Genomic DNA, 18,092 nt, shown 5'->3' with positions numbered 1-18,092 from the left:
TAGTTTATATCTCTGTCTTTTGATGTAATGCCAGGATTACATATCTTTGGCGTTTATTGCATGGTCTAAATTTTTTTGACACTGTGACCCACAGTATCAAAAAAATTCTAAAAGAATGAAATCTATAATTCTGACAATTGTTTTAATATTCCCATTAAGGTGCACCACAGTCTTTGTATGAGAAACTAATCTCTCCATGGAGCATTTCTTTGAGCTATCTCTTCTCTGTCTCTTCCTCATGCAGAAGATTCTTCCAAAAAAATTAATAGTGGAAAGGTAAAAAATCTGGATCAGGCAGAAAGATTGAGTCTCCTACAAGTTAGGCATGAATGATGCCTATAGATTGTGCAGTATAATTTGATAATCTACTTATTTGTCAGGTTTTATGAAAAGAGACTGTTTTCAATCAAATATTTTATGCGTAAAAGTGCTTATATTATTGTTCACAGAATGAAAGAAAAATATGAAAACACATGGGCTATAATTACTTTCCTATACTTTTTAAAAAGAATTACTTGTGAGGCTTTGATTTGAGACAAAAGTACAGAAAAATATTGTTTTGGCCTGGCTCCTAGTTAAATACAATTTGTGCTGTATATATTGCATTGAAATCAATAGTTATTAATAACATTAAGATTAAAAATAAATGTACTAATTAATTTTTTAAATTTCTCTTTGCTGTGAAAATGTTTGACCTTTAGCTATCATGCAAGCATGCATATTTAGGACTAAAAGTGCAATTGGCCTGAGTTAGCTTTTATGTTTATAAACTGGTATTCTTTAGCCTCATCTTCTCACACTATACTAACAGAAACCCAACAATTATGGAGAAATATCCAGAAAAGTAAGTGTTTTCAAATAAGCAACAATTTGGGTGACTACGAAATTTTGGTAGGAAAAGATAATTGAGCCATAAATTGTGGTTGAGAATGTAGTTGGGAAGAACTCAGATACTGAATCTATCTTTCCTTTAAATGTTTTCATAATAAAATTTGTATTATGTAAAATAAATTTTTCGTCACGTGAAAATAGGGAAACACTTTCATGTTAATATAGCTGAGCTTCATAGCTAGTTTAATTACAAATAAATGCTTCACATCTATAATATAGAGTTATGATGTAATCTTGACCCATTTCTAAATCTATAAGGGAGAACCCACAATGCTTGAGCATATTCAACTGTTTGGTTTCCTGCAGACTGTCCCTAGAGTCACACAATTTTTTCAGCTAATTGCGAGCAGTGTTAACAAATGAAAGGATATTGGAATGTCTGAAATATTGAAACAGTATTCGTCATTTATCAATATAAACAATTTTTCAAACATTTATCAGCTCTCTTTCATGAATCCTTTTTAATCATATTGGACAAAAATATCCCTTTAAAATCAATGATAGCTTTAGATGAAGGTAGAAAAGTAGACATTTAAAAAATAAATGAGAAGAATGACGTCATTAAGGATGAGAAACCTAGTAGTGATTGTGTGATTTTTGTTGCACATCAGTTTTTGTTTGAATGAGAATGTGCTCACCTGACAGCTGTGATCTGGTCTTCAACTTCATAAACACCCAGCTTTCGATATACTGCATACAGGTGTTTGTCACCTTGGAAAGCTGTTCCTCGACCATCCACCAATGCAATGACTATCCCTTCCTTACTTGCAAGATAAGAAATCCAACTAATAGCAAATACAGACCTTACACTCTGACTGCAGGGACCACCATATCTAAAGAAAAAAAAAAGAGAGAGAGAGACAATCTCTGATTCTTTTATAAAATTCAACTTCCCATAATTGCCTTTAGTACTTCCCAGTACATTTGCATGATAAAATTTCAATAACAGTGGCATTAGAACTGGCTCAAAATCAAGAGAGGACCAGGCTTTTCCCAGAGGTTTGCTACAAGGAAGTTGTTTTGGGACACAGCATCTCTTATTCCCCAAAACGGATACATCTAGGGTTGGCATTTCAAGGAATATGTGTGGGTTTTTCGTCATTTCTGCCACCTGCCACTTGCTAAAAGCAGACATAAGATATACTAAAAAAATGCATGGTGTTTTAAGCAAATTGTGTGTAGGTCAGCACTGATTTTGGGTGTGATTCCACTAAATGTATTCCATTCCCTTATTTCATATCTAACTCAATTACATAAGACGTTAAGATGATTTACAATATTCTTTTTTGGCTGCAATTTATCTCAAAGGTATTCTGACACATTCGGCAATTTGCCATACAAAGGAAATTCAACACAGCAAATGCAAGCAAGTCCATCTAAAATCTCAAAACTTCCTCAATCTATTTTAAATAGCCATATTTTATTTACTCTGATTAGTTGAGGAATATATAAAAACAGCATCAATAGGAAATGTTACTAAGAAGAACAGTTCATTCTATTTCATAAATGTATATTTAATCCAACTTATTTTCGAAAGCACTCTTTTTACATCAAAGAAAATATTACGTACACTTGAATTAGTAGGGGATACTTCTTTGAGCTGTCAAATTGAGGAGGAAGAATCATCTTGTACCATAAAGCTTAGAAAAATAAAGGAGAAAAATCTTTATTCCACTATAATCATAGCATTATTTATTTTCTTTAATAATAATATGTAACAAAATCAATTTATAACTAGTCAATTGTTAGAATCAAGAATATGTTTTAAATTAATTTCGATTACTTATTTTTGTCTAATTAACAAATTACTAGAAATATAAAATTATTTTTTCTAGAAGCATATTCTAAAATTAAAATTAAATCAGGTCTTTTAATGAAATGGAGTTATAGAAAAGAATAACATCAACTCTATTTACAAACATATTAGAGATATTTAATGAAAAACTTAACTATGTTACAGTAAGATTGTTTAATAAAGATCTTGTAACATTGTAGGATTTGTACTATATTTACCCCATCATTTTTTTTAAAAGCAACTTCATATCTTTAAATGAGAAGTTTTTAAAAGATCTTACTAATTTCATCCACTTCAAGTTTCTTTATTTCCTCTTTAGGCAGCTGGATATTTTTCAATGCATTTTCCAAATCCTTGTTTTCTTCCAAGATTTTAATTTCTTAAAAAAATATATAATGTTCATTTTTAATTAGTAACATTTCCATAAGAAAATTTCTTTCTAAAAATTCTTTTGGCTTTAATATGGATGAAACTGAAACTGTATAAAGATTGCTTTAGGAGTTTCATGTTGGCAAGAATATTTTTAACCCAGCCTTTAATGCAGGTATGAGTTTATGAAAGACAGCAATCATTATCTCCTAAATTGATCCTTACCAAATCAAAACACATTTCGAGCAAAATCACAGAAGGAACGATGTTTATTAAACCATATTTTCCCATCTCCAACTTTTCCTTTTTAATACGAAGTTATAACCTGAGTGACATTTTTTTTATCATTCACTAAAAAAAAAAGTAGAAGTAAAATTTATATTTCCGAAACTGCAAATTTAAAATATTTAATTATGTAGTTACAAAGGGTGTTTTTAAGATTTTCAATGTGTGAATTCAAATACATTTCTGTAATTCTTTTCTTTATCTAAGATAGCAGAGGAGATGATTTATTGTACGCATTACATTCAGCCACAACTGAGAACAGAACTAGTCCAGAATGTCATAGGCCAAGGGACCAAGAGGGACCAAAAGGGACTGTTTTGTATGAGCAAGGTGGCTCTTTCAAAGGTGGTCACAGCAATCAGATGGTGATGGATGTTCTAGATTCACTGAGAAGTCCTAGACAGCAGGCATGTAGTCCAGCAATTTGCACCGGTGTCCCTGGCCTCTCTCTGTATTTCTGATGCGGCTTCTGTGCTAGCTTTCTACTCGAACCTCTGCCTCATCTTTTATCTTTTGTGATTCTGCCTGCACATTCTCTTCTTCCACTTGGCTCTCATGGCTCAGATGTTTCTAAGAAAATAGCGCTAAAGAGGAGAGGAGCATTTCTGTGATTTTTTAATATCTATTTCTTTCTTAACCCTTTCCTGTTGTGCTTGATTAATATAGAATATTCTTCCTTTTTTTTTGTACCAAATAACTGTGCACTCTATTTCGTCAATTCTTTCTCTCAAAGTAGTTACATATTTTATTAAAACAACAGTACATACACACCATAATTTCTTTCTGTCTTTCACCTTAAAAGATATTCTGAAAAACTGCTATTTATGTGTGAACTTAGTTGTGCTTCACACTTAAATTTTTAAAGCTGAACAAATCCTAATCATCTCCTGATGCTATAGATTGGTGGTGTATGCAAATGTATTTCTAGCAAGAGAGGATTTTTCGTACGCTTCATTTTAAACTGGAATTGATACCAAGCATCTTCTAATAAAAGTTAGACTTTCACATAATTTGTGGAGATTGTAGCCTTACTTTTTGAAAGAAGGTCTGAATAATTTCTGAAAATGGAGGCTTCTACAAAAGACATCCTGTAGACTTCTTGTTTTTGTGCCTTTTTAAAAAGTGGTCCTCAAAGATAAGGAACTAGAGAAGTACTTGTAACTACGCTAAGTTTGCCAAACCACTTTCCTTGTAACTCTCAGTTTTCATATACTCATGACATTTTGCTCTAACATGTTATATTTAATCTTAGAACAAGTATAGTAAAAGTTATATAAGATACATAATGCATTTCGTTTTAACTTTGGATAATCCATCAGGAAAGAGATACTTGTGTCATCTTAAAAGTCACAACAATAAACAAACAAATAAAAATAAAATGGAATAGACAATTCCAAGTAAATGAAGTCAACTTTTCATTTCCTTTGAGTGGGTTCTATATGTGAAGCTATCATGGATAAGGGGAATCTTGTATAGAGCAAGCACTCAGGGTGGTTGCATTTTTTATTTATTTATTGCTATTTTTTATCATTTAACCAACAGGTACCAGAAATCAGAGACAATACGCAGGTGTTGCCATGTTGGTTTAACTTTGACTCTTTCTCTGTTTTGTTCCTAGCTATTGAACTTTTCTGATTCGCGACTTACTGAAATGTCAAAACTTTTTAAATTAAAAAAGCTTTTAATTTAAAAGGCTTACTAATGCTTCTACAGTTCATGGTTGTATTTTTACTAATGATAAGTAAGCAATTTTTCCACCCTTTGGAGCAAAATGGAATTTAATAGGTCTGTGAGGAGAGGGAGGGATGGCAATTGGGCTTCTCTATGTGGTTTTACATTAAAAGACTATCACTTAGCTGAGGAGTGCTACAATCCAGACTGTACCTTTTACCTTGTTTCACTAATAATTGCATACTCAGCTCCCAATATACACTCAGTACTTACTTAGTATCTGACATGTAGTTTGTGTTCTCTACATATGTGTACTTATTATGATGAAATCAAGCAGTAAGAATAATGAATCATATATGAGACTTTTGTTTGTACTTAAATCATATTAAGTACAATAAAATCATATTAAGTACAATATATTGCTTATTAATTAAATTACATGAAGAATCTGAAGAAAAGCTGATAAATGAGGTCGATTAGTCAGATAATTTTAATGAGCACCTGCTGTGCTCTAAGCAACTATGCCTCAATGGCGCTCTCAATGTCAAGTGCCAGATCTTCTGAGTTTCTTAGCATCTGCTTTAAGTACTATCTGCTATTTTCAAATGATCTTACTCTACTTTGCAGAGAAATTGAAGCCATTGTACTGTTTGCTGCAATGCCTTCAAGCTTTCATATTATTACATCAATAATTCTTCACTCTCTCTTATCACAATGCCAGAAAATAATCCCCTTGCCTGGCTCTGGACTCCATCTTTTCCCAACTTCTCAGGGACCTCCCTCTTTTATATCTTCAATCCCTTTTGGTCTCCTAATTTCTTCCATGAACATTTAATCATGGTCAAAAGTTCATCATCTTTGAAAAACAAAATTAAACCTCAGTCACTTTCAGCCATTATCCCATCTCTTTCCACTTCTGGTCAGTCAAATCTATTGAACATACTCTCTCTCTTTTCTTCTCTTTTTTTCTTTCTTTCTCCCCCTCCCTTCACCCCTCCACCCCCACCCCCACCACATCTCTGCAGGCCTAAATTTACTTCGGTCTGGCTTCCACTTCAGCTGTTCCACTGAAATGGCTCTGACCAAGCTAATGCTAATCACTCTTTGCTAAGTTCATTCATTGGTTTAAAGCAGGTCTCACTTCACTCTCTGTAGCACTTGATACAGATCTGCTCCTGCCCTGCCTTTCATGGCACCATACTTTCAAGGTGGTCCTTTTTCTGTTCCCTCTTGGTTTCCTTTACAGGTTCATTTTTCTCTTTCCATTTCTTGTGTTGGTGTTCCAAACACTTTCATTCTAGGCTCACCTCTCCACTACTCCCACCCACCCTCATTTTTCTCACTCTGCTGTCCCATCCACTTCTATGACTGTAGTAAACATGTCATTAATGTCCGTAAATGAATGACTTCCTGATCATCATCATCAGTACAAACCAGTCCTCCACCATCCAGATCCAGAACTATGTCACTCCAGGATGGCCCCACTTGGATAGCCCATCAATAACTCAAACTCGACATTCAAACAAAATTAATCATCTCCCCCAAAATGTTCTCTCTACTGTAAATCTCCCTTTTCAGTAAAAAGGATTAATATCATTTCGCTTGACCAAGCCAGACAGCCAAGCAGCATCAATTCCTCCTTATATTTATGAGTCACCAGTTTGGTATAGCTCTCATTAGGAAGCATGGCCTAACGCCCAAATCCAGATGAGGCACTCTGCTTATGTGCTTTCCATGATCTAGTTTCCCCATCTTAATACTTTGCCCTCACTATATCGTAACTGCCTATTCACACATTTTTATTATCCTTTGATCTATAATCTCCTTGAATTCAGAGACAATATCTGACCCAATATCAGTTCTTATTAAGACTCTATTATCCAGTACGGGGTCTGATTTAATGTGATAGGTACTTAATAAAGATCTGTCCAATAAAAATTTTTGCCACCTAATGCAATGGAAAATGAGTGAAAGACTACAAATAAATAGAAGATGTAGCATTTGCCTTTAAAAAGTAGCTCCAAACTTTTTCTGGGAATTTATTAAAAATACAGTTTTCCTAACCCAACCCAAGATCCACTGAATTGAAATTTCTTGGAAGTGTCTCAGAGTATTTACAGTAAACACCTCTGGAGAATTTTATCATTAGATAAGTTTGCAGAATTGTGCTCTAAAAGAATTTGCATTCTGTGTTGCAAGTCAGAGGACGTGTAAATACATATTACACGTATGAGAGTGACATCAATACTGTATCTATTTGTAAGTATTGGGTGACATAATCAAACTTCGTCATTCATTCATTTACCTCTAAAAATTGGTATCCGGGAAAATAGAAACTGACTTTTATTTTGCAGTCATGTCATAAAACAAGAATTATATATTTATGATGATTTCCATTAAAACAAAAAGTTACGTGTTTGAAAGAACTGCTTTAAATTCTGATGATTGAGATAAGACAAATTGAGAAATACAATGTTACTCTTAAAAGTATTTCATTATGAGACACAAAGTAAAAAAAAAAAAAAACTTCGACATAAAACTTAATTCACAGTTCCATTATTAAAATGCCTGTCCTGTCAGAGCTCCTGAACTGACTCTGTTTTTCCTCATTACCTTATTTTCACCTATCCTTGAACTATTGGGCTGGCTGCCAAACTAATCCCAAAGCAGTCTTCTGCCTTGTCACCAAAGCTGTCCTGGGATGATTGCAGGCATGAGTACTGAAGTCCCTTATTGTACCTAGTCACTAACAACTTCGACCCTATGACGTTGTTTAATAGTACATCAAAAGATAATGAAGAACTTCAGGAAAAGTTTCAGAGCAATATACTTGGATAACTGTTGAGAGCAAAAACGGTTATCTTTGATCTGTGAACTATTTTGAACGAATATCACAAATACAAGATGAATGAGGACTATTTTGGTAGCAGTGGAAGATGAAAAGAGCCTCCAAAATTCAGGGTGTTCACATATAGCTGTTAAAACAACAAAACTAGCATAATAGTTACTGTGTACTTTGAACTGGAGTTATATCTAAAATTTGTCTCTAGTTTGAGATGTTCACACACACACACACACACACACACACACACACATGGAATTTTTATTTGGGAGGATGGTTATATGAAATGTCCTAAGTTTCCTTCCAATTTTAAGCTTCTGTGCTTTTTTAAAATCTAATTGGGAAAGACAGAATTAATCCCTTTGATAAAACTCATCTATGTTATGTCAGGTTCTTACTGCAAATAATTATTAAATTTCATATAATCACGTTTGACTCAAAGAAAATTCAAATCTGTGTAATAATAAGCTAATCGATAACAAGATTCCATCACACTTCCTGTTGGTGTGGGTAAACTGTCTTGCTTCCCCTAGTCTAGTGTCACTGAGAGTTCAGAATTTCTACAGACAAGACAACAGCATGCAAGAGAAAGTACCTTGATCTGTGTGGCCGTCATGAAGGGTGGAAATGGGGAGGCCTGGGCCTGTGCACAAAGGAAAGAAAAAACATGGCTTAGGTTTAAAATAACACTTAGTTTCCAGCAAGAACTGATAGTAGTACTTGTGATTGGTATCAAAAACTCAAGTACATCTTTTAATTTTGCAGCTATTTTTCCCCCTAGATAGTAAATATCACCTTTTAAGTTACATTTAAACAACACATGAGATCAGAGCCCAGTCAAAAAATGAATGTGAAAAAGAGTTGCCAGCATATTTTTCCAAATAGTTAGTATCTAATTACGCAAATGGACCTCAGAAACTGCAGCGATATATGGCCTCTGGGAAGATGTGTCATGCTGTAAGGGCCAGTTTTTCCTGTGTCTTTATTATTAAGTAAGCTTCACTGATGTGAAGATTGTATTTTCAATTTGGTTTTTTGGTTCACTTTATTTTGGTGGGTAGAATATAGCATTTTAAAAAGCAATTAATATACGAAGAGATAAATTTATATAGAATATGTTTCCTGTTCAAATATGCTGTGGGAGGTCATTTTCCTTAGGAAACAGACCTAGAAGGAGTTTTGTGGGCCTCAGTTTATCTGGTGGTGCTAATAGAATGCATACCTGTGGGAGAGGGGAGAGAAGTTGCAGCAGCTAAGGAAGGTGAGCTTCAGTGAAGTCCCAAGGGGGACCTCAGCCAACCCCATGAAGACCTCTGGAGCTGGATGGCCTGCAGAGTTGTCTCAAATGGGATCAATGGAGCTGGCTTTTGTACTCCAAAATGGAGCAGTCATTGGATATATCCTGGCATAAGAGCAATCCCCAGAGGAGGGATGTGGAGCAGGGCTCTGCGGTGAGCTGTCAGCCACCAGCACTCTCAGCGGATAAAGAAACTAATGATTCGGTCCTGAAGTTGAGAGATCAAGGTGGCACACCAGCGTTCACTATATATTCCAACATCGAATTCAAGTTCCCCATGCAGAAACCGGTCATTTTAATAAGCTCTATAAATAATGAAACACTATCACTTACTTGAATGATAGAACAACATAATACCTGGCAATATACTTTTAAAGGATAATTTAGCTCAGGCAGTCAGTGGGTTAAAAGCAATAAACATGGAGGTTAGGGGTAGACGTACATTTGCACTCCCTCTGAAGCTTGCTTCCTTTTATGTGGAGGGAGCGTCATTAGTGTAGCACCCTTGGTTCCAAACAAGCAGAGGGGGAAATGACCTCTTTGGTGAGTTTCTAGAAGACCTGGCAAAAGTAACATTTTCTTTTGCTTTCTTTCTGGCATCTTTCTGCCTGCAGAGAACATGCTTTGATCTCTTCCTCAGGGGTCTAAGTGTGACAGTGCCAGGCCCACTGGGGGAAGCCAGTGTTGTCTAGCTGTACCTGTGTTTGTGTGAGTAACTAATTCTGGGGTTTAATATTAGGAAGCTACACACCTTAGCTACAGTTTTCAACTAACCTTTATAGGTAATAAAGCTAATATTGTGATTTCCTTACTGACACCTCAGTCTAACTTGGGAGTAAGGAGAAGGGATATTATTTATTAAGATTCCTCAAGAACCAGCAGTTCTTTATTGTGTGGAGTTTCAGAATTTTATATAATTTAATTTCAGAGAATTTCATTTTGTTCAGCTTTTCTTCAAAGTTATTAAAAGGAACAAGCACACATTATATTTTTGGTCAGGATATAAGGAAATGAGACATGAATCTGAATTTCTTGACTTTAGTCAATCAGCATCCACCTTATGGAATTTTTATGGTTATGCAGTTCCAGAAGTGACAACTGGCATATCTTTTTTGCCCAAACTATGAGGCAAACCAATGACTAACTGCCCTTGACACAAATGGCCTCGGGGTGTGCTCCTGGTGGCACAAGCATCAACTCTCTAGAACGTGTTTGCATTGCTCGTGTTCCATCGGCATCATAAACTTGATTTTACTTATTTTAATCCTATTTATTATCTTGGATTTACTCACCAACTCTCTTGGAGAATTTGAAGTTACATAATGAGGCTTTACTCTTAATCCTAAAGGGAAAGATTTCAAGGTTTTTCTTATGATGGCGCAGTGACTCATTTTACTGGAGCTTCAAAAACACCAGACGATGTGATGCTTCCCACACAGTATATTTTTTGCTAAATGGGAAATTACCATACTGCCGAGCAAGAGTGAGTGTGGAAAAGTCAGGCAATTCAAGTTCTAGAAAGGACTCTTCCACCAACTTTTGATGAGAACTTAGTCTTTGCTTCCTTATTTACTCAGTGGGCACTCAGGCTTAAGCAAATATTAAGAAGATAGAGATATAAAAGTGGCGTAGTGCTTTCAAAAGGGTTAAAGCTTTGTACAAATGCAGAATGTATATAGATATATTAGGTCACTGATATCTATCAGTGAATATATCAGCATAAGAATGAGTTTTTTAAAGAGATTTTGCAAAAGGCCGCAAGGCTTTGATCCTTCTAGCACCTATGTTCAACCAGCAAGCATTCAATGTTTATTAGGCATTAGCCCTTCTTCTTGGCCTTATGAATACAAGAATTAAAAGAAACAGCCTCTGTCTTCAGAAGAGATAGAGAGGTAAACAGATGACTTGGTACAGTTAGTTCAATGGTACTCTATGCCTGGCATGTAAGCTTTAAATGTATGTTGCATAAATACATAGACTGGGTTGAAAAATGTTACATATAACTTGAGAGGGATATTTAATTTATTTATGCCTTTAAATGCCATAACCACACATATGGTCATGAACAACAATCTCTTGACTTTTCAAAGATGCCACTGACCAAACGTTTTGTGAAAATGTATCAAGCTGACTTCTTGAAAGGAGCATTTGGAGTTTAAACTCATATTCATTTCAAATGAGCTGGGGCTCAGGTCCTGGAGCCAGGTGGTTGGGGTGAGGGAAGTGGCACGTCAGGGTGGCCTTCTTTCTGAGAAGTAAAGGGAACCTCAGTGTCTTCTGCAACTGGGCAAGGATCTCAATCAGTAAAAGATTCCATTCGAGCCTCCTACCCCCACATGGGGAGCTGAAACCAGAAACAGGAGAGTAGTATGTGTTTTGTAATAACCTCCTCTATTTTCTGTCCCTTCCTAGGAAAACTCAGGGATGAACTGGGGGAATAAAATAGAGAATTAAAGAGTAGATATTTCCCAAGTCCGTTTTGTAAATCTCCATGGTAACTACTAAGACCCCAATGGATCTACTGGTTGCCTAACCTAACCTATTTTTTTTTTCCTGTCACATGTTCAAGATATAGAGAAAAATTATGCACAAGATAAAATTATTTGGATAGAAATTATTCACTAAATGTTCACATGGCCTAAAGAACCTGGAAATGTTTATTTTATTACCTACGACCTTCTAAAATAATTGAATGAATACTTATGTTTTCAAAATTTAGAAAAGAGAAATTAGGTGACAAAAGTCCATTTTCTATTTATTTCCCTTGAAACTACAGTTCAAAGAATTACTAGCCTCCAAGGGAAGAGCTCAGGTTTCTAGGCCATTATTCTTTCCCTAGGCTGCATGAGTTTGAAATTTCTCCAGGCAAATGGGCAAAGTCCAGTAACCGTTTTATCAGAGAACGCTTCTTTTTATGATAGTGTTCAGATTCTGCTGTGACAGCTGGTAGATAGTGTTTGCATACAACGTCATGGTGCAACGGCACGTGGTGGGTAAGAGTTCGGATTTATAGTCAGCAGACCCTTGCTCCCATCCTGGCTCTAATGCTTACCAGCCACGAGGACCTTTTGCAATACTTTGTTTTCTCAGCGGCAGAAATAATGGCAATAATAAGGCCTTCCTGTCTCCTTTTTCATTTTTTTCCATGAGCATTAGATAGGATAATGTAGATATGATCTTCACATATAACAATCATTCAATAATCTGTACTAAAGATTGACCGGGTGGTGGTGATGGGGATGACCCTAGTGGCAGGGAAGAGATAGAGTTTGTGTTAAGCCCATTACCTACCATAGCAGACGAGTGCATAATACTTGGAATAGTCGCTGAAACTTGCTGTGTAATATTGGCACCTTTCTTGCCTTAGATGGCAAGTAATGCACTTCTTGATTGGAGGATAGCTTCCAATGTTAATTCTAGAAAAAAATGAAAATAAAACTAAGTTCAAATTATGAGATTGTATTTATCAGAATGTACTACTCTATGTAAAATGACTAATTTATATACTGACATCAAACCCAGCTTATTTTTCTGGTGCCAATGTCATTTAAAGTGAAGGGGGAAATCACAGTATTCTGATGCAGCCTGAATTTCAATCCATCTTTGCCTGAAGAGGCACAAGCCATGAGGGAGAAGCCCTCTGTGGTTTTCCTGGGGTGAGAGAAATAGCTAACACCTCAAATGGAAATGAGGTAATCACTTCCCATAGACATTCACCCCTTATACTTTACAAAGTGACTGGGAATGCATAGTTCTTCATCTTCCCATCTCTTTTTTGCACTCCCATTGGCAAAACATACAAGGAGAATCTGGCAGTCTCACCAGGAAAGGGGTCCCTGTTCTTATCATATTTCTGGAAGGAGAAATTAGTAATGAGCAAATTGGAAATTTAAAAAAACCATGGTTCTAAGTGCCTCCTGTGCCTTTCATTCCATCCGGCAGGATATTTGGGCTCATGAAAGCTCTTCCTGGAATGCTCCCTCCACACACTCCTACATGAGTCAAATTGTAACTGCCGTGTTGAGCCCAGCCTCTCCTCAGCAGAGCGCCCTGTGTGGTTCTTGAATGGGGATGATTGGCTCTAATATACAGATTCTCAGATTTTTCTCCAAACCCTCAGAATTAGAATCTCATAGGAAGCCGACTATGTGGTTTTATGCCAGGTTGGGGCACGGTCAGAGACACAATGTGACTGGTAAGGTAACCTGTGGCCACCGCAATGTTTCCTCTGCTGCTGCCCCTGACCTTGCCTTGGGCATGGTAGACGGTGACCATAGACATTGCTAGCACCACAGAGAGATTCTCCCCAACAGATAAGGATCCATGATCCAAGGAGGAACAGAGAAATGCAGCGGAGTGAAACATCTTATTTCCTCAGTTACAGTTAATATTCATATTCATATTTAGTGTGATCTTGGAAATGTTAGGTAGGCAGTCAACGGTAAGAGGTCACGGTCAGCATGCTGAGGTACAAGTTCTGGCTTCAACACTATCACCTGCCTCATAGATTTGTTTTGATAATTAAATAAAATTAATGTGTAAAGCAGATAAAAAGGTATATGGCTTATAGTAGACTACCAGCCTAAAGTAGCTATTGTTTTTGTTTCTGCACCCAGAAGGGGCTGTCAAGGGCACCATTCCAATCACCAAAGGGACCACTGGACTAACTTGAACACTAATTTAGGAACAGAGACGAACTCCTACAAATCATAATAGGCTAATGCCAAAGTGAGTTATGAAAGAAATCACATATTATGAAAATAAATACAATGCCTGGTGCACAACAGGTACTTAATAAATGTAAATGAATAAATGTCCTCAGTTACCTCTAAATTTAGTTTAATTATTTAGTGTCATATTTATATCAGCATTAGAATTTATTAGTTTTTCTTTTAAAAAAACACATTTTGAATTAGCTACTGTTTTCAGGGAATAGAACTTTATTCTGATGTGGTATGCAACATTCTCTGAGTGTTTTATCTTAATTCATGTTATTTTTATTACATTTCAGGCTTTTAAAAAATTATATATATCCTGAGGACTCTGAAAGATTTTATTCAAATATCAGTATATAAAAATACTAGAGTGAATTGACATAAATTACCTGTAGATATTTCTTCTTCCAGGGTAGCCTTCAAATTCATTGCTAGAATAAAATCTGAACATATATTCAGAAGTCATTAAATAAGGATTGATAACTAAATGGTAACAGTATTGCTAGTACTAATACTAATATATTAAACAATGAGCCCCATGTTCATCTAAATTACTCTATTAATAACTAATAAATGAACCATTAATTTATAAACTAATAATAAACTATGAATAAATAGTTCATGACATCATTTATTAATTGGAAATTACATACATAAATCACTGCTGTTTATAACTCTGAATTTTATGTATTTACTGACTTTCAAATCACAGGAGAAAAGTGAAATTATGGGAAGTACCTCTTTTATTATAGAAATGTATTCTGATTCATTAGTTATGAGCCACACAAAATAAACTAGAATATTTTATTAATATCACCAATTTTCTTTTCCATGATTAACAGTTTACTGGTTTCTCTTTGCTATATTATTTGTGTGTGATTCTGAATGCATTTTGAATTTATTTTATAGAAGCCCTGGCAGTAGGTAAGTTTGATGTAAATCAGGAACCTCATTCACACTGGGATTCCACACAAAAGGGCATGTTAATTTGCCCAGATGCAAAACAAGTCACAAGAGAACATACTTGTTACTTAAGTGTCCAGGTCCCAGTTCTAACCTGTCTTAATATAGACATGGAGTGGGAAATCCAATTTAGCAGCATGCTTTTCACTCCTCTATGAGTTCATTTGAACATTACAAAGTAATTTTTTTTTTATTTTTTTTGGAAGAGCATAATAGGATGTGAAAAGTTTGGAACAACCAAGGTTTGGTTACCAATTTTTAGTTCTCAGAACTGCCCAGGTACTTCTCTGTCCTCACTGTCATAAAAACCCTGCTATTCTCATGTAAAAGGAAAAGGCAACAGGGTATAGCTCACTCTTGGTATTAAATTTATCTTCTAAACCGGCATCCTTCTACAAGTCTGTAGTAACTTCACATGACTCCAATCATCACTTATACTTGCCTTCCCATATCATTTTGAAACAACCTGTGAATAAATTACTCAGTATCTTTTCCAAACAACCCTCTGCAGTTTTCTTATGTCATAGGTTTCACAATTGTCTTCATCTCTAACACTTGCCAACAGTATTCACTTTCCCTCTTTCTTTTCCTTTCTTCCTTACAGCTACTAATTCACCAGTTCTGTTCAGCCTCCGTCTGTCTTTGCTGTCTATCTACCTTTCCTCTCATTCGGGTAACAAATATTTATTGAACTCTGATTCTGTGTCAGACACTATGCTGTGTCAGGGATGCAAAAAAAAAAAAAAATGATGAAATAGTTTTCCCTCAGAGAGTACATTATTTCATTGCCACTATTCTAGTTCAGGCCTCTGTCACCTCAGGCCTAAGTTATGACCATAGCTGGGTTTTCTGTCTTCAATTTCTCCCCACTTCCTAAATGTATTATGTCTAAAATCTCTCATTTGTTTTGATTTTGTTAGTCATTTTACACTGGCAATTTTAATGGCTGCTCCCATAACGTCCAAACTCCTTTGCTGACTCTTCGAAGAATTCCATGGATTGGCAATAGGTTTCTGACAAGTTGTATCTAGTGAGCCTTCACTAATATCCTCTTTTGCTCTTAGAATTCCAGCTAATGACAGGACAGATTATAAGAGAGTATCCTGGATTTGAACTTTATTAGGAGTGAGGGAACAGAACTGTACATTGTTGATTAGAGAAGTCTGATCATAAATGATTATTTTAAGGTAGTTTATTTAGACAGTATGCAGGATGGACTGAAGAAGAAAGAACTGAAAGGAAGAAGTCCCATGTTGAAGTTAACAATAAGAAACTTGGATTTAATGCATTTTAAGTCTGAATCCTAATTCTCCCACTAACCAATTGTGTCACCTTGGCCAAGTTAATTAAATTTCCAAATACTGTTTTTCTTATCTGTAAAACTGGCATAGTCATTTCTACTTTAGAGTATGCGGTCCACAGTAATTGCTCAATAAATGATAGCTGTTATAGATAATGTTAAATTTATACAATAGTGAATCTCTACAAAAATTTTATATATCTATGGGCTGTGAATCACGAACTTTTCAAGCTTTCTCATTGCTCCAAGTACTGAAGAGTAAACTTTGTCTTTAGAACCAGTTGTTTTTTAAAATTATATAATTAACTACCAAGTATCAGAGGACAAATGACCACCTACTATAATATGTTCTTTCTAAAAGGAAATAGTGTTGACTAGTTGTTAAGGAACACTCAATCTTAAATGAAACCATAGCTGTCTGAACTAAAACTATAGAGTAACAAAAGTGCTCTTAACTAAAAGAGGTGGAGCAGTATCATTTGTATGTCCATCAGTGCCAATTAAACCCTGAATGGTACAACATGCTTCATGCAATACTTACAGTGAATCCTGTGTTACTCTGAATATATTTATGGCCTCCCACTTGCCACTTGTAATTTGAATTGCATTTTCCTATAAAAAGACAAACATTATGTTGTGTGAAGCTGTGCGTTATTTGAGCAACCTCAAGTGAATGATCTTTGACGAGATAAATCTTGGAAGGAACATACCACAGTGTCTTTGATATAGTGAATATGTTTGTAGCCATTCTTGTCGCTAAATATTTTGTAGTATGAAGTGGAATCATAGCTGAAAACTGGTGCTGAAACAAAGAACTGAAAAAAAATAACAAGAGGTTATGTTCTAAAGATAAACTAAACTAAAACTATAGATCTTTTAAAAGCAAAGCATACAGGAACCAGAATGCCTTGTCTTCCCTACCTTCCGTCACTCACATCTGAAATTCTATTCTTTTCTAGTGACTCTGACAGGCACTTGCACGTTCCAACTACTGCTTAATTGCCACTACATACCTTTGAGTTTAAAATGTTTAATTTGATTAAATTTCTATGTTCTGAGAATATATGGTTTGAAATAGAGTTGAAAAAATCACACATGAATGTTGATATTTAACCAAGTCAAACTTCAAAATGTGGTAATTGACCAAAGTGTGACTACTATGAAGGCTGATGGCCCTTTTAATTCTTGATTTGTTTGATGCCAATTACCTAGTGCCAGTGATCCAGTGAAGACAGTTTAAAGATTAAAATATCGTGCCCTGTTAGCCACAGTTTTCAACAGTAGGGAGAAACTTCTGAACTTGAGAAAAATAATGTTATCCAGGACAAGCAAGTGGGGGGGTCTCTCCTTGAGCTCAGGGAGCAAAGCAGACCTCATTATTCATCTCTGACCTCTTCCCAGGGCCCCTGCTGGGAACCACTTAATGACCTAAGGAGGCACTCAGGTCTGGTGCATCTTGGATCACAGCCAGCCACATCTCAACCTCCTGAATGGTACAGATAACTAAAATCCTGCCAATGTTCTCATACCCATTTTAACTAGTAGTTTCTCCCATCAAAAAAAAAAAAAAAGACTCATCTTACATTTTCTGGCCTCTTCCTAATGCTGGTCACCACATTTTGAAAGAAGAGTAAAAAGGTAAAAGAGTAAAATGGAAAGAGCTATTGTACATCGTGTGGAGTCAGTGTTCCCATAAATAATCCCAAACCAGCTCTCTCTAGCCGAGTACTTCCACATGACAGTGAACCAAGATGTCCATCTCCTTTAGAACTGACCAAGCAACAACCACCAAGAGGCTACCGGTATCTAATAGCTACGAAAACCTATCCTGCTGACATCCAGTCTCAGACTCAGTTTTGAGCAAGAACAGGCAAAGTCACTGTCAGCCTCTTTAATGATGGGCCCATGTATGATCTGACACTTGATACTTTTTGATAAAATTGATGATTATGATTGCGTGATTT

The 18,092-nt window shown here is 35.7% G+C and overlaps 1 protein-coding gene across 6 annotated transcripts in view; it reads right to left on the bottom strand.

Annotated features, from left to right (window-relative positions):
- Nucleotides 1-18,092, bottom strand: part of LOC107511737 (fibroblast activation protein alpha) — a 71,389-nt gene that overhangs the window by 15,165 nt on the left and 38,132 nt on the right. For all 6 annotated transcript variants that reach the window (XM_036236975.1, XM_036236978.1, XM_036236974.1 and 3 more), the window contains exons 14-21: nt 16,839-16,943; nt 16,670-16,740; nt 14,255-14,308; nt 12,442-12,566; nt 8,449-8,496; nt 2,967-3,065; nt 2,462-2,531; nt 1,530-1,724 (exon numbers count right to left, since the gene is read on the bottom strand). In XM_036236975.1, the coding sequence (XP_036092868.1) occupies nt 1,530-1,724; nt 2,462-2,531; nt 2,967-3,065; nt 8,449-8,496; nt 12,442-12,566; nt 14,255-14,308; nt 16,670-16,740; nt 16,839-16,943 (767 nt within the window). The remainder of the gene's footprint in view (nt 1-1,529; nt 1,725-2,461; nt 2,532-2,966; nt 3,066-8,448; nt 8,497-12,441; nt 12,567-14,254; nt 14,309-16,669; nt 16,741-16,838; nt 16,944-18,092) is intronic.

The sequence above is a fragment of the Rousettus aegyptiacus genome, unplaced genomic scaffold (genome assembly GCF_014176215.1).
Source record: "Rousettus aegyptiacus isolate mRouAeg1 unplaced genomic scaffold, mRouAeg1.p scaffold_m13_p_2, whole genome shotgun sequence".
Lineage (NCBI taxonomy): Eukaryota > Metazoa > Chordata > Mammalia > Chiroptera > Pteropodidae > Rousettus > Rousettus aegyptiacus.
Note: the sequence above shows the minus strand (reverse complement) of the source record. Positions and strands in the feature narration are given on the sequence as shown.